The sequence below is a fragment of the Polypterus senegalus genome, chromosome 5 (genome assembly GCF_016835505.1).
Source record: "Polypterus senegalus isolate Bchr_013 chromosome 5, ASM1683550v1, whole genome shotgun sequence".
Lineage (NCBI taxonomy): Eukaryota > Metazoa > Chordata > Cladistia > Polypteriformes > Polypteridae > Polypterus > Polypterus senegalus.
The window spans coordinates 66,571,081-66,585,750 of NC_053158.1; the positions used below are offsets into that span (position 1 = coordinate 66,571,081).

The 14,670-nt window shown below is 41.3% G+C and overlaps 1 protein-coding gene across 5 annotated transcripts in view; it reads left to right on the plus strand.

The window, feature by feature from the left end:
- The first annotated feature begins 3,817 nt into the window (after positions 1-3,817).
- Positions 3,818-14,670, plus strand: part of LOC120530334 (laminin subunit alpha-3-like) — a 385,202-nt gene continuing 374,349 nt past the window's right edge. For 2 of the 5 annotated variants that reach the window (XM_039754743.1, XM_039754744.1), the window contains exon 1: positions 3,822-4,243. In XM_039754743.1, the coding sequence (XP_039610677.1) occupies positions 3,968-4,243 (276 nt within the window). In that variant the 5' untranslated portion in view covers positions 3,822-3,967. Of the gene's footprint in view, positions 4,244-14,670 lie in introns of all 5 variants that reach the window. The other 3 variants (XM_039754747.1, XM_039754746.1, XM_039754745.1) reach the window with 3 other exon arrangements.

The following is a 14,670-nucleotide window of genomic DNA, read 5'->3' on the forward strand; positions in this document are numbered from 1 at the left end:
AGCAAAAATTAATTTAGGACCCTGTCTTATTTTCGGGGAAACACAGTATGTATTAACCACAGCCATGTTCATCCTTTTCGCAAAATCCACTATCATCTGATCTTCTTCATTCTTCTCTTTAATACCATACCTGCCCATAACCTCCACATCCCCTCTGTTCCCTTCACCGACATGTCCATTGAACTCCACTCCAATCACCACTCTATGTCCTTTGAGTACACTGTCCATCACTTCATCCAACTCACTCCAGAAATCTTCTTTCTCATCCATCGCACACCCAACTTGTGGGGCAAATGCATTAACAACATTAATTATAACAACTCCAATTTCCATCTTCATAATCATCACTCTGTCTGACGCTCTTTTCATCTCCAAAAACACTCTTGACATACTGTTCCTTCAGAATAACTCGTAACCTATTTCTTCTTCCATCCACACCATGATAGAACAATTTGAATTCACCTCTGATCCACCTAGATGTACTGCCCTTCCATTTAGTATCTTGCATGTACAACATATCAACCTTCCTTCACATCAACTAACTCTCCCTTCACCAGTCATACTGCCAAGATTCAAAGTTCCAATCCTGAGTTCCACTCCCTTTAACTTCCTCTGCTTCTCCGGCCTCCAGAAATATCTCCCCATTTTTCTTCAGCTAATGCTTGAAACAGGGCGGCATGTGACGAAAGTGCAAAACAAAATAAAAACATTCTAAGAATACTCCACTTCTGTAATTGACTTCACAGTTAAAACTACGCCTTTAATTGAGAGGAGATGTGCTGCTCAACACGCGGAATAGGTTTGTTTAGCTCTGGATTCTGGATCTTTAGAGTAAACGTGGACATTAAATGCTTGAAATAGAACGGCATGTGACGAAAGTGCAAAACAAAATAGCCCTATATAGTCTCATCCTGCTGGAGAACCAAAACAGCCACAAAACTATCTTTGGGTTCGCTTTAAAGCAGGCATGACTGGCTTCAAAATAAAACCAAATGCACCATCCCCAGTGTTTTGTGGGCCATTCTAGACTCCGCAAAAGAGCAATGGACACTCGCGTTTCAAGTCTCACAGCACTTATCCCTTAAAAACTTCTATGAAGGCTCCGCTTCTGTAATCGATTTCACAGGTAAAACTAAGCCTTTATTTGACAGGAGACATGCTGCTCAACACCCAGAATGGGTTCGTTTAGCTTTGGGTTCTGGCTTCTTGAGTGAACGCAGACATTAATGCTGAAACAGGACGGCATGTGACGGAAGTGCAAAACAAAGTAGCCCTATATAGTCTCATCCTGCTGGAGAACCGAAACAGCCACAAACCAATCTTTGGGTTCGCTTAAAGCAGGCATGACTGGTTTCAAAATCAAATCAAATATGTCATCCCCCGTGTTTTGTGGGCCGTTCTAGACTCCGTGAAAGAGCAATGGAGACTCACGTTTCAAGTCTCACAGCACTTATCCCTTAAACACTTCTAGGAAGGCTCCGCTTCTGTAATCGACTTCACAGTTAAAACTAAGCCTTTAAATGAGCAGAGACCTACTTCTCAACTCCTGGATTGGGTTCGTTTAGCTGTGGGTTCTAGCGCTTTAGAGTAAACGCAGACATTAATACTTAAAACAGGACGGCATGTGATGGGAGTTTCAAACAAAATACCCCTATATAGTCTCATTCTTCTGGTGAACCGAAACAGCCACAAACCTATCTTTGGGTTTGATTTAGAGCAGGTATGACTTGCTTCAAAATAAAACCCAACGCATCTTCCCCGGTGTTTTGTGGGTTGTTCTAGACCACGCAAAAGAGCAAAGGACATTCACGTTTTAAAATCTTTTGATTTGAACTGTCCTGAGAAATGAATGCTACTGTGCAATGGTTACTTGGTCTGCTTTCTCTCTTGACTTTACCCCTAGAGCACTGGTCCTCAAGTTTAGTCCTGACAGACCACTGTGGCTGCAACGTTTTACATCAACCAGTATTACAATTGGTGGGATAACTTCTGTCTAAAGGCCACATCACATTAGAAAACGTTTCCGGTAATATTCCGTGGCAGCCCTCACTTACATAATCTTAGCAAGTTGGAGGCAATCGGCAGCGGGCTCTAGTGAAGGGAAGTCTTCAAATCTAACATGCCCAGTGAAATCACTCCAGCTCATCCACAGCCTGGTTTGATTGTTGTCTTTAGTTGAAGGGGTGGGCGCTGTGTGCATGAAAGCTGACCAATGAATGTTCATCTGGAAGCACAATGAATATAAGGCGACAACAAAAAGGTGGGTGTTTTGGACCTCATAAACAGAAGAGACACTCATCTGTCTGATGTCTTCTGTTTTATGTACCGCAACAGAAAGTTAAAAGAGGATAGAGACTGTGGATGTACTCACTGTAGTTGTTCACCCTTCGTACAGCACCGGTGCCGTCAGGCAGCACATTGTTAGCTGTCACAAAAAGGGGGTGAGCATGACTGTGCTGGAATGTCTTCTACTAGTTGATAATGAGACATGGCTAACATTTTCAGTCGTGTAAACCGACATGGTCCAGTGATGAGACCTGCAACTACAGTCAGTAAGTCTGACGTATCCAATGACTAGAAGTCACACAATGTGACATTCAGATTACTGTAAGTGATCTCATAGATATTTTTTCTCATATTCTAGATTCAGGGAAACATACTTTATAATAAATTTAGAAATTCTCAATTTTTTGCAGAAGAGCTTAATTCCATTTTTGCAGGTGTTCTGGTTATTTAAGATATTGCTTACTAATGTAAGGTGTTGCAGCCTTTTAGCATTCAGTGTCATTTGTCAGGATGTCTACGCTGCTGTTTTTAATTGTCATTATACGATATAATAAACTGAACAAAAAGTTTTAATCAAAATCCCAAAAAGATTTATGAAGAACACCTAACAGGAATGCTTACAACATTTCAATAAAAATGTAGAAAGCCCAGATTTGTAATTTCTGTACTGTCACTGAAGCATAGAAAAGGGGGCCATATGAGCCTGTTTACTTAAAGAAGGAGGCCTGTTCAAAACACAAGTTGATTGGCTTGAAAGCCTGCAGCCTTGGGGGGCCACCAGGACAGAATATGGGAATGGCTGTTGTAGAACACTGTAAGGACTCTAGGATTACAACATTTAGTGGTGTACATCATCTGGCTCTTCAGTGGGACTGGGAAGGCACCCCACAAGCGCCAATCTGGGGGCTCATTAGCTTGATGTGCCAGAGTTGTCAAGCAGTGGTGGCTACACAAGATACCGAAGGACCTCAAAATGAATGCTGTTAATTTTCAGAGTTGTAATTATTTTCTAGTTCTCAAGTTTTGTTCTCCTACTGTTCTCATTTGCTTGTTTTTGTTTCAACAGTGAAGCTTGAAGTTTCAGTCTGACTACTAGATATTTTTTCATTTTGGCATCAGTGTATTTTTGATGGAGATTACTTTAAAGTCTTGTCAGCAGGAAATAACAGAAATTGACAGAAATATAATATGTCCTATTGGCTGAATACCAAATTTATACTATATTGCACTGCATATATACGGTACAATGTATTATATATGCGCAGCTTTTGGATACTATATGTGTACATATACGTTATATACTATGTATTATTTATATATAAATATACACACACATATACACATTAATAAAAGCGGCGTACATCTGCGTTTGACCATCTAACCGTCTCTGTTGTGCTTTGCCGGAGTTTCTAACACTTCTACCTTCGGAACCTTTTTGAAATCGCCGCTTAGCGAGATCAGTTAGGCAGTGGTGACGAGCAGTAAGCACAAATAATGAGTGTAGTGCGCAGTGATCAAGCCAACGCCACTCTTCAGCAGACAACTTCAAGATCAGGCGGAGCACCGCAATCCGCGAAATCGCGTCGTCTTGAGCGAGGGGAGTGAGTGAGTCGTGTCTCCTGCGCCTCGGCTTTAAGGCGCTCTGTGAGGAACTGCATTCTTTCGCCGTCGATTCGATTAAATGTCAAACATGGCGAGGAGAAGCCGAGAAGAAGCTGCTACCGTCCTGCTCGCTTACTTTCTCCTGTCACCTCTGTGCCCCTCCGGCTTCGCGCAGATCCCACTGAACGAGATCACCGGTTTCAGTCTGCATCCCCCTTATTTCAACCTGGCTGAGGGTGCTCGGATCTCCGCCACGGCGACTTGCGGACAAGACGAGACGGGCAGATCCAAACTGGAGCTCTACTGCAAACTGGTCGGAGGACCTACAACTGGCTTAACCAGCCAGACTATTCAGGTAGGCTCGGGTGGCGGTTCCGACCGATGAGACTTGGGAGAGCAGCGGGGCAGAGGGGTAATCGATTCATTATTACTCAGTTAATTCTATCTCAACATAGACCTACACATATTTTTCCCTTCCTTTTAAGTTGTAAAAAGTCGGTATCCTCAGACATCCTGTTGTTTAGCAGAGGGCAGGTGTTGGGATGAACCCGACATTCTGTCAGCACGGATTTATCTTGCCCTACTGATTAACATCTATTTCGACTAGACGCTGCTTGATTTCACAAGTTGCACCCGACACACCTTTATTAAGCAGGTGATTGCACGCATCTACATGGAAAAAAGTTTGCAAGACCTATTTTTTAACAGATTCGAGCGATCACTCTTTTATTTATAGCAGAGCGAACGGGAAATTGAAGTTATCGGCGCATTCTTATTTAAATCCCGTGCGCATTTAAAGGCATGTAATGACGATATGGTTAACAGCACTCAGCCCCCGGGTGACACAAACGACACTACCGACAAAGATAAAGTGATGAGTAGCCGGCTCCTCACATTTTCTAAACCCGTTCACCGGAAACTGGAGCCACTCTCAGCAAGAGTTGGGCGCAAGGCAGGAACAGCCCGTGGACAGGGTGCCAAGCCCCTCACAGTGTGAACGACTCAGCGTAAACCCACCTAACCTGTATGTCATTTGACCGTGCAAGGAAACACTAGGTCCCAGGGAGGATCTGATTTTATTTTATTTTTTTCCAGTACGAATTCACTCCAGTTTCACACTCCTATGGAAGCGTGGACGCACTAAGCAGGATGGCAGCCATTGGTAACTATTACCCTAACGTGCCCTGCGTGTGTTTGTGGTATGGAGAGTAATCATGGCACACAGAGACACGGGGAGAATACGCAGATGTCATGTACACTCTTAAAAATAATGGTTCTTTAATACATGTTATTATTAGTTTCTGTGGTTCCTTTTTGAACCTTTGTTTGACAAAACACTGTTTCATTCTGGGAAGGATTCTTTGCATATGAAGTTTGTTCTTTGAAGAACTTTCTAATATGTAGAAAAAAAGCTGAAGGGCACACTGACAGATTTAGAAAACCTAAACTGAGCTTGTGTTTATTATATAAAGCAACTAACATCATTTTACATATCTGTGGTCATCTAGTCATGGTTATTCACATACATATCTAAATAAATAAGGCTTCTTTCTGCATGGGACCTTCATGCGGATGGGTGTTTTGGGAACCAAAAATGGTTCCACTTTGGTACCACTCTAGCACCTTTATTTTTAAGAATGTAAGCAGTGATCAAGATAGGAGCTTGTAACTGGAGCTTGTAAACCTGGGGTTTTTATACAAATCTTTCTATTATCATTTGTGATGGCTCTGGGGCAATGCAGTGCCCCAAACATGAGCGCACAAACAAGTCCCAGGATCAAATCAAAGTCAAAATACCATTGTACAATGAATGTATACAGTGCCTCTCTCTCTCTCTTTCTACACACCGCCAATCCTCCAGTCAAGTCTTGCCTTCCTTCCTTCAGATCTCCAACTTTCCTGGAAAGGCAGCGTGTTCCCTTTTATTGAGGACCCAGGAGGACATCTGGTGAAGGGCTTCACCTGCTGGAAGCCCTTCTAGGTCATACAAAAATCCCAAACAGTAGGCAGTATAACTCACTGCAGTGCTCTCTTGCGGCACCCATGGTCCCCAGCAGGTCTGTGCTACTGGACTACAGTTTCCAGCATTGGGTATCAAAATACAAAGCTGCTGCTATCTAGCTTCCTGGGGGAATAAACAGCCCTTAGAGAGAGTCTTTCCTTTTTATAGAGAAGGTATGCAAGTACATCCAGCCAGGATGCCTGTCCATCCGCCTGGGGTTTCCCATCTGGGCAAGGAACCTTCTTTTCTTTTCACTGACATGTCCATTCATCCACCAGGGTCTTCCATCTGCTTAAGGAACCTACACCTCTCTTAGTCATGATGGATCAATCCCGTAAGGCACTTACACATTCCTTTATGTATATATTTTATTTATTTTTTGCGTTACTATTTTTTCCCTAATTATGCATAATGTGGGCTGGCACCCTGCCTGGGTTTTGTTTCCTGCCTTGCGCCCTGTGTTGGCTGGGATTGGCTCCAACAGACCCCCGTGACCCTGTAGTTAGGATATAGCGGGTTGGATAATGGATGGATGGACGCATAATGTGAATGTTTGTTAACATACTGTATATATGTGTGTATATATATATATATATATATATATATATATATATATATATATATATATTGTTATATATATAATATGCTACTGTGGCTGTTCATTTCTCTGTCCAAGATTTTAAATCACCTGTAGCTCGCTAACCATTTGACCTATTGACCTGAAATTTGGTACACATATACTACGTGACGTCTACTATCCACTTTTGGGGTGATGATTGACCTCCAAGGTTATTACTCTTTTTATTTTTATTTTATTGTAGAATCAACTCTTGGCACGGCCATCAGGGTGGCCATGTAGCCCAAGCGTACAGGCACTGTTCTCATTCCCTACCACCTTTGCCATCACTTCCCCTACCTCTTCATATCTTAAATCATTCTTGAGGCAGATTTTAAGTGTCAGCTTAAGTGAAAAATTAAAGAAAACATACTAAGTAATTACAACTCAAATACTGACTTAATCAGTTTTAAAGCAAAAAGATGCCGATATAAGAAGAGAAGAAGTGGGTCGCTAGGATGGAGAAAAGAAGAGCTGCTCAGGAAGCAGCAAGCTCATCAACCTCTGAGCAAACAAATGCTAAACATACAGAGAAAGAGAATGAAAACTAAGAATGCTCAAGTCAAGTGTATTCAGTGCAGTGCCCCGTTACTGGTATATATAATATTGTATAATAATATACAATTTTGGAGCCAGTCCTATTGCACGTGAACTTATATGGAGGATAGACTGTTGACCAAAGGTCAGGACTAACAAATCACATACCAGACCTATGGAGGAAGGATAGCTAAACTTGCAAAGTCAAGTAAGTAGTTTGAGACCGGTGTACTCTTCAATCTCCAAAGCTGACCTACTCTTCAATCTTTTTTAGAAATGGTAAAAAATAATTCAGGTGAAACAAAATCATCATAACCCTTCTCAGAATCTGTAGTATCCTGGCCAGACTTAAGTAAGCCATGTTACCCATCTGCAGTTCTGGTTGGTATCAGTAGGGGGTGTTGTTATGCTAATCTGATGCAGGGATATCCTGGGAGTGGATGGTAGTTTTTAGATATGAGAGTCAGGACGTTCTTATGAAGGTGTGCACTGTAAAAGATTAAGACCTTGTTCTCATGTTATTGGATTTAATAAAATATTTCATTAATATTGCAGTCAGCAGGTGTCATCACGATTCACACTAAACGGTGCAACAGAATCATACAAGGGGTATCGCAGTTCTAAGGCATGTTCTGCTTTGATTACATTGACTACCTTAATAATCTGATGAAATAAAATGGGTGCTCTATTTCTAAATATTTACAAAGATCCATTAAACAGAATGGTGGTACTGTGGTAGTGCTGCTGTGTCACAGTAAGGAGACGAGGGTTTGTGTCCCAGATCCTCCATGTGTGGAGTTTGCAAGTTCTCCCTGTGTATGTGTGGGTTTCCTCCACAAAGCCATCTTAATGTATTGGTGCAGTGGGCACTGGCTGGGGGCCCACAATGTTTCTGATGCCCATGGATCTTTCTGTTTTGCTATCAAAACAGAGGCCCCAGTGCACTATTTTACCCGTGGTCTATGATGCCATTAAGGCGGCCCTGGGGTGCTCCGGTTTCCTCCCACTGCCCAAAGTCATGCAGGTTAAGTGAATTGGTTACACTAGTACAGTACAGTATGTGTTTGTGTGTGTGTCTGTGGTGTGTGTGTGTTTGCCCCACGATGGACTGGCACCCTGTGCAGGGTTTGTTCCTGCTTTGTGCCCAATGCTAGCTGGGATAGACTCCAGCACCCCCACGCCCCTAATCTGGATTAAAGGGGTAAGAAAATGGCATACAATTAGGCAAGTGTAAGTGCTGCAGTTTTATTATACTAATTAATATGTAAAGTTATATTATTCTGTGTAAAATAATTTTTAAGTCAAATGTTAGCCATTTAAATAACTTTTGTCCAGTATGCCTTCAAAAAAAAGAGTTATGTACATTGGTGCCACTGTAGGTGTGTGTGTGTGTGTCAGTGGACACTGCAAGAAATTCCAGGGTTGGAAGCCTACCTCATGCCCAGTGCTGCTGATCCAGAATTGAATTAAAAAGATTTGATAATTACGTACTCAAAAAATCTTCTTCCACTTCATTCACACCCACTTGTAGATAAAGTTATGATTGAAATGATCCCCAACTAATATCAAGTGATTTCAGCAGAAGTCATTTATTTTTCTGCTTCTCAAAATTATCATGTCTGGTTGAGCCATGCCTCCCCATCACACTTGAGCCCACTTTTTCTAGCAATTTGGCTGCTAAAACATCTCTCTCTCCTTATTGTCCCTATGTTCTTGTGGTGAGCTCCAGTATTGGAATTCTTTAATCTTGCAAAAGTTCTATTTCCTCTTTTTGTTATCCTGTTTAAATAGAGAAGCCTTTTTAAATACAGGTACTATAAATTACTTTTGCAAAGAAAATGACATAATGGATGCCACAAATAAGTGAACGGTACTACGGTTCCCTGAGGGTGATCCAGCTCACAATGCTGAGGACCCGAGCGTCTTAAACAGGCCAAGGGGTTGCCCACATAATACTTGGCTGCTGCAGATAGATGGTAATTTCCAGAGGGTGGGACTGGACTGCGTATCTGCCTATGTCGTTGGGGTTGCCCACCGGGATCCTGAGCTGTTTTGTCTAGTGGTGGGTGCAGTAAACACCCTGTACCAGTGCATGCTCTCCAACCTGACCTGACATGACCTAAAATAAGCAAAACCATGTTGCGTTTTTTTGATTTTCCACCCCATTTATGTCTTCAGTTTTTATTACTACACTATTTATCACTTACCTGCACTCATCCTTAGTAAGGATATTTATTGTTTTGCCCTATAAAGGGGTGAAAAGTAGGATTTGTATGGCGTCTGCTTGTAGTATACCCACAGAGTATGCAGAAGGTCAATTGCATCAGTGTGAACTTAAAGGAAGAGGAATAAGTAAAGATTGTAACGGCGCTTGGGCCATACTACTTAATTTTACCAGCCTACATGCATAGTGTTTAATCATTCAGAGACATAAAACCAACTATTCTTCCAGTCTGAATGAAAGCACATGTGGGAGCTCAGCATGGCCACACGTGAAGATGCATATCTGTTGTGGCCAGGTGAGGAAATGACAGTTCTGAAACAGAGGGAAATTTTTTGGATGCCAACCAGGTCGGCCCTTTTATTGTCCAAGGACAAAGCAAAAACAAAAATGACACTTTTCAGCATAGTGGAGCTCCATCCTGGGGGTCACTTTAGCCGCTAATGATCTCTCCATCTGGGATGCCCAGGGTTTTATGGCAGTTAGACTGGAAGGGGCGGGGTTAAATTACCTCACTGGGCAGCTTAGAGAGAAAGGAGGCAATGACAGTGTTAGTGGCAGCATGCCCTCTCATCACGGCAGGTTATTGCATGCCTGAACTCCTCTGACATGCGTGCGTGAGACTGTTAATGCTCAGGACGACACATCAGACTGAGGATAACATTGAATCCTCCTGCCATTTTTTAGTCTGGATTGAAGAATTTTGGAGTCTATGCTGACTGTAATGGGTTCAAGGCAGGAAGCCATCCAGTGAGGGTGCCAGTCCATCACAGGGCTCATGGGTGCACTCACTCACACAGGGCCAAATTAGAGCTGCCATTTCCTTGCCTGTGTAGAGTGTGCTCATTCTTGTGTGTGTGTGTGTGTTGGTTTTGACCCTGAATACTTCTCTTCCTTTAAATCTCAACTCAAAACTTTCTTCTTCGATGAACTTTTGTCTTCTGTGTGGTCTCTTTTTTTTTCCTCCCCGTTTGTATGTAAAGTGACCTTGGGTTTGTGAAAGATGCTCTATAAATGCAACTTATTATTATTATTGTTTCTATTATTATTATTATTTGTTATTCCACTCTTCCAAAGATAATCTGGAAAATCTGGATCATAGTGATTTTGGGATGGCTTTCCTTACATTTGTAAACCTCGCAGATCTTTTCATCAGTAGCACAACTGAATGAACTTCATATGAACTGAGTAGTTTATTTTTGTGAAGTGGTCACTCCAATTCTGTGACATACAGTATGTTACCTGTATTAATGTGACAGTCAAAGTTTGTTGATGACTGTGCCACACACCACAAGGAAGCTCCTGGTAGGCCCAGATTAAGTCAACATTTCAGGAGATCATGCAAGGGTCCCCAACTCCAGTCCCATAGGGCCCCAGTGGCTGCAGGTTTTCATTCTAACCCTTTTCTTAATTAATGACCTATTTTTGTTGCTAACTAACTTCTTTTGAATTCATTTTAATTGACTTGTTTTTAACAATGTGTTCCCCTAAATGTATTCATCTTTTCTCTGAATTGCTTCATTTCTTTCCTTAAATAGCACCCAAACAGAAATGAAATGTGAAGTGAAGAAGCCAACAGAAGACCAAGTCGGGACCTCAAACTTTAACCAATTTCACTCCAACCAGTTGCTTAAATTAGGTGCTGATTCTTGTTGTTAATTAAACCCATTCTTTAATTCTGTGGCTTGTTGCTGCTCTCATTGTGCAATAGCGTACATTTCAAAATTTTGATTGTCTCTTTCTAAGAGCACTGGTAAAATGTTTTGTGGACCTGAGCAGATCAACATTCCAGAGACCTTCATCTTTCTTTATTTTCAAATATTGAATGATGGACACCAGTTGTTTTGGCTCATTTTGAATCTCATTATTGTTTGGCTGCTAATTAAGGAAAAAGAAACAATTAAAGGGTATGAGTCTTCAACAGCAAGTCCATTAAAATTAATTCAAAAGAAGTTAGTTAGGAGCAGAAAAAGGTCATTAATTAAGAAAAGGGTTAGAATGGAAACCTGCAGCCACTGGGGCCCTCCAGAACCGGAGTTGGGGACCGCTGGATTATAAAGTAGGCTGTCCAGAGTACACTAATGCAGATCTCTTTCTAACCACCAGGGGACAGTTTTAAGCTAAAATGGCATATTATATATATATATATATATATATATATATATATATATATATATATATATATATATATATATATATACTGTATATATATACAAGTGCAGGAGCCAGTGTCTGTTCTGGCAGTATCGAGCACCAATCCTAGAAGAAGAATTAGTCCATTATAGTTTATACTCACACACACATCAACACACGCTCACTCTCAGCAGGCCAGTTAACAGCCACCAGTCCATTAGAGCTGTATGTGAGAGATACTTTTGGACACCCAAAGCAAACTGATGTAAACACAGGGAGAACATGCAAACTTCACACAGACAATAACTGTCCCAGAATTTTCAGGGTTGATGGGGTCAGACATACAGATATTTGAGCACAGGGAGAACATACAAGCTGTACACACTCCTGCTAAGATTAAATAAATAAAATAAGAATCAATTTTTGGGAAAAGAGGTCTCTGAAAACTCTTACCACTGAAAGTTCTGCACTGGACCTTTCCTGGCCAGAATGGTGTAATGCAAGAACAATATCGGGATCGAGATGGGGCTGTTCCAACATCCCATACAAAGGGATAGATTAGTGGTCTTTAGGGGGGAGCTGGGATATCAAGAGCAGTTACTCTCCCAGTATAACATAAATTAGTGCTCTGCTGGTGTGGACCCAGTAAGGATGCCCATAGGGAGGTATGGTAGTTGTAGCCCTGAGGGACAATCCTGTCAGGGTCCTTGAGTGCCACCGGGGGTTGCAGCAAGGTGAAGGAAACATCTGTCTGACCTGGAAGCTCTTCCGTCTTGCTATGCCCTGGTACCAGCAGTAGGGCCATCTCTGACATTAAAGTGAGCTATCCAGCCCCCTCCATGGAGTCGGAGTCGGGAGGCAGAAGGCAGCACTCACCTGGAAGTGGAAAACGAGGAGTAGTCTATTGAAAGGCTGTGGAATTTCACTGTTAAAGAAGGTATTTTGTGCAATGAAAACTTTTATTTTGTATCTGGGATTTCTTAGTGCGGTATGTTTGGGGTTTTGTGGCTCAGTGACGCCCCCTGTCTTTTATACCACTTTCTCTCGATATTAAAAATCATTTGGCTGGCTGGAATTCCAGGGGTGTGTCACTTGGAAAATGGGGATGGGCATTTAAAATGCTTTTGTATTTGGTGATCATAATGTGAGATTTGAAGGGATTTTTCAAATAATTTATATGAAAAAAGAAGTATCCTTTCATAGTGGGGTAAAGATTATGAAGTAAAAACAGGCACAGCTATGTCAGTAGAGGGCCAGTTGTTTGCTACGTTTTGTCGGTTAACTACGAAGAGTTTAAGCTCTGGTGGGCAGCTTAGTTTTGTACTCTTATCTACTATACTAAAGGATGCTGCTTGTTCATCTAACGTGCAGCCATTCATCTCACTACAGCACAGGTTCTGATGCTCCGTATTCCTTCTTGGTGGGATTGAAATAAGGACGACTGTGATGACTGCAGATTGTAGGGTTATTCTGTTTCACATTTGAGGACTGAAAGTGCTTTCATGACCAAAATAGCTGTTCAGTTTTGAGTGCTGCTTTCCATAACTCATTTGCTCCTTTTTTTAGGCTTTGAAAGCAGATTCAAACTTTCCATTTGATCTTTCCATCATAACAATACCAGTATTTACATGTGCTTTGTTAATTGATTCCACAGTATTTTGAGTTTGGGTTCCCCAGTATTTAAAATTATTGCCAGAATCTTGAGAGTTTGTATTTGATTAATGCTTTTGGTTTTGATGCAAGATAATTTGGATTTGGTCTCTTGTTTGTGTCCTGACCGATGTTTTCTTCTTTCGGTTCTTTTTCTATTGCCCAGTTACCAGCCTACCTTCTCTGGTGGCACTTTCACCAATGGAGCAGTAGTCACTTCTTCTTTTCGGTCCTGAATGCCAGCTCCACCAGCTGTTGACTTGGACCATCTAGACCGGCTTCCCTGTGTGCCCACAATGTTACTGCCATTTTCTAATCTGCCTCAAAGGCATTATCTCTTGTATCCACAAGGGGGCACCACCAAGCCCCAAAACACAGAAACAATGTTACTTAACACAATTCTGGGTTCAAATAAAAGGTTTTTATTTGCCACCAACACTTTTCTAATTAAATACTCAAGTATTAACAGATTCTCTTCCTCCTTCTGCCTTCAGTTGAGTGTCATACACTGCCTTCCTACTCTTAAAACTTGCTTCCGGTATCCCATCATTGGCATCCAGACCACTTGCAGATCAGGCAGAAACAGAGCTAGTTATCCCCACCCAATGACCCAATGACAACAGTGCTGTACTTTAGGATTGTGGGAGTCTCAACTGGGTTCAGCATGGAGGACCACTGCCTCCTGCTGTGTGGTGAAATTAAATACCCCTGGCACTCACGCTCGCCCAATCCATTTATTATCCTTCTCACCACGCTGAGATGAAGAATGTAAGGCGAAGAACAAATCTTTTATTTTATAAAGATTCAGTGCTTGTCCTTATTACTAGCTGGGGTTTGACAGTAAGATTCCCCTTCTAGTAGGCATTATTGGAAGTGTTTTGAAAATTGTTAGTGCTTGGGACTCTTAGTTTATGGCAGACTCTTTACAAAGATAAATTCCATAATTGACAGAAATCGAGAAAAATGCTAAACTAATACAAAATATTAAACAGAACTATTTAACTGAAATTAATTTAAAACAGAACATTACAAGCTGGGCAGGAAAAAAAACTCAAAGGAAACAGTAAGTAAAATTCCCATAACAATAATTTAGTAGAAATATACAACAATTTCCCATGACAACATACTATTTTATATTAATAGTTGATGGGCATACATCACAGGAAAAGCACAAAGCATTAGGGCATTCGTTTTTTTTGTAAATTGAAAAGGATTAACATACTAATAGAACTTGCTGTTCTTGACACGTTTAACAATGTATTATTACATATTCATCATAAACTGCCTATTTAAACTTAATGATTTATATGATACACTTATATTTAGTCCATTTAACTTAAATAATAATAATCTTCCTCTTAAACGCTTCGGCCATTTCCTTGTATTCTTTAGAAAAACTCGCTTGTAGGTTTGATTAATTTGTAATTTGGTGCCATTTTCTGCTGCCAGTCAGGCTGGCAATGCTACCTTACAGCCTGGCACTTGTGATTTCACATTTCGTGACACTACATTTATGGTTTTGAGAAGCAGTGAGAGACTGAGCTGCAACTTTAAACCTGACACCAAATCTCCAGAGACATTTCAGCAATGCAGCTCCTGTCGTGGGGATGCTCTTCTACAGTA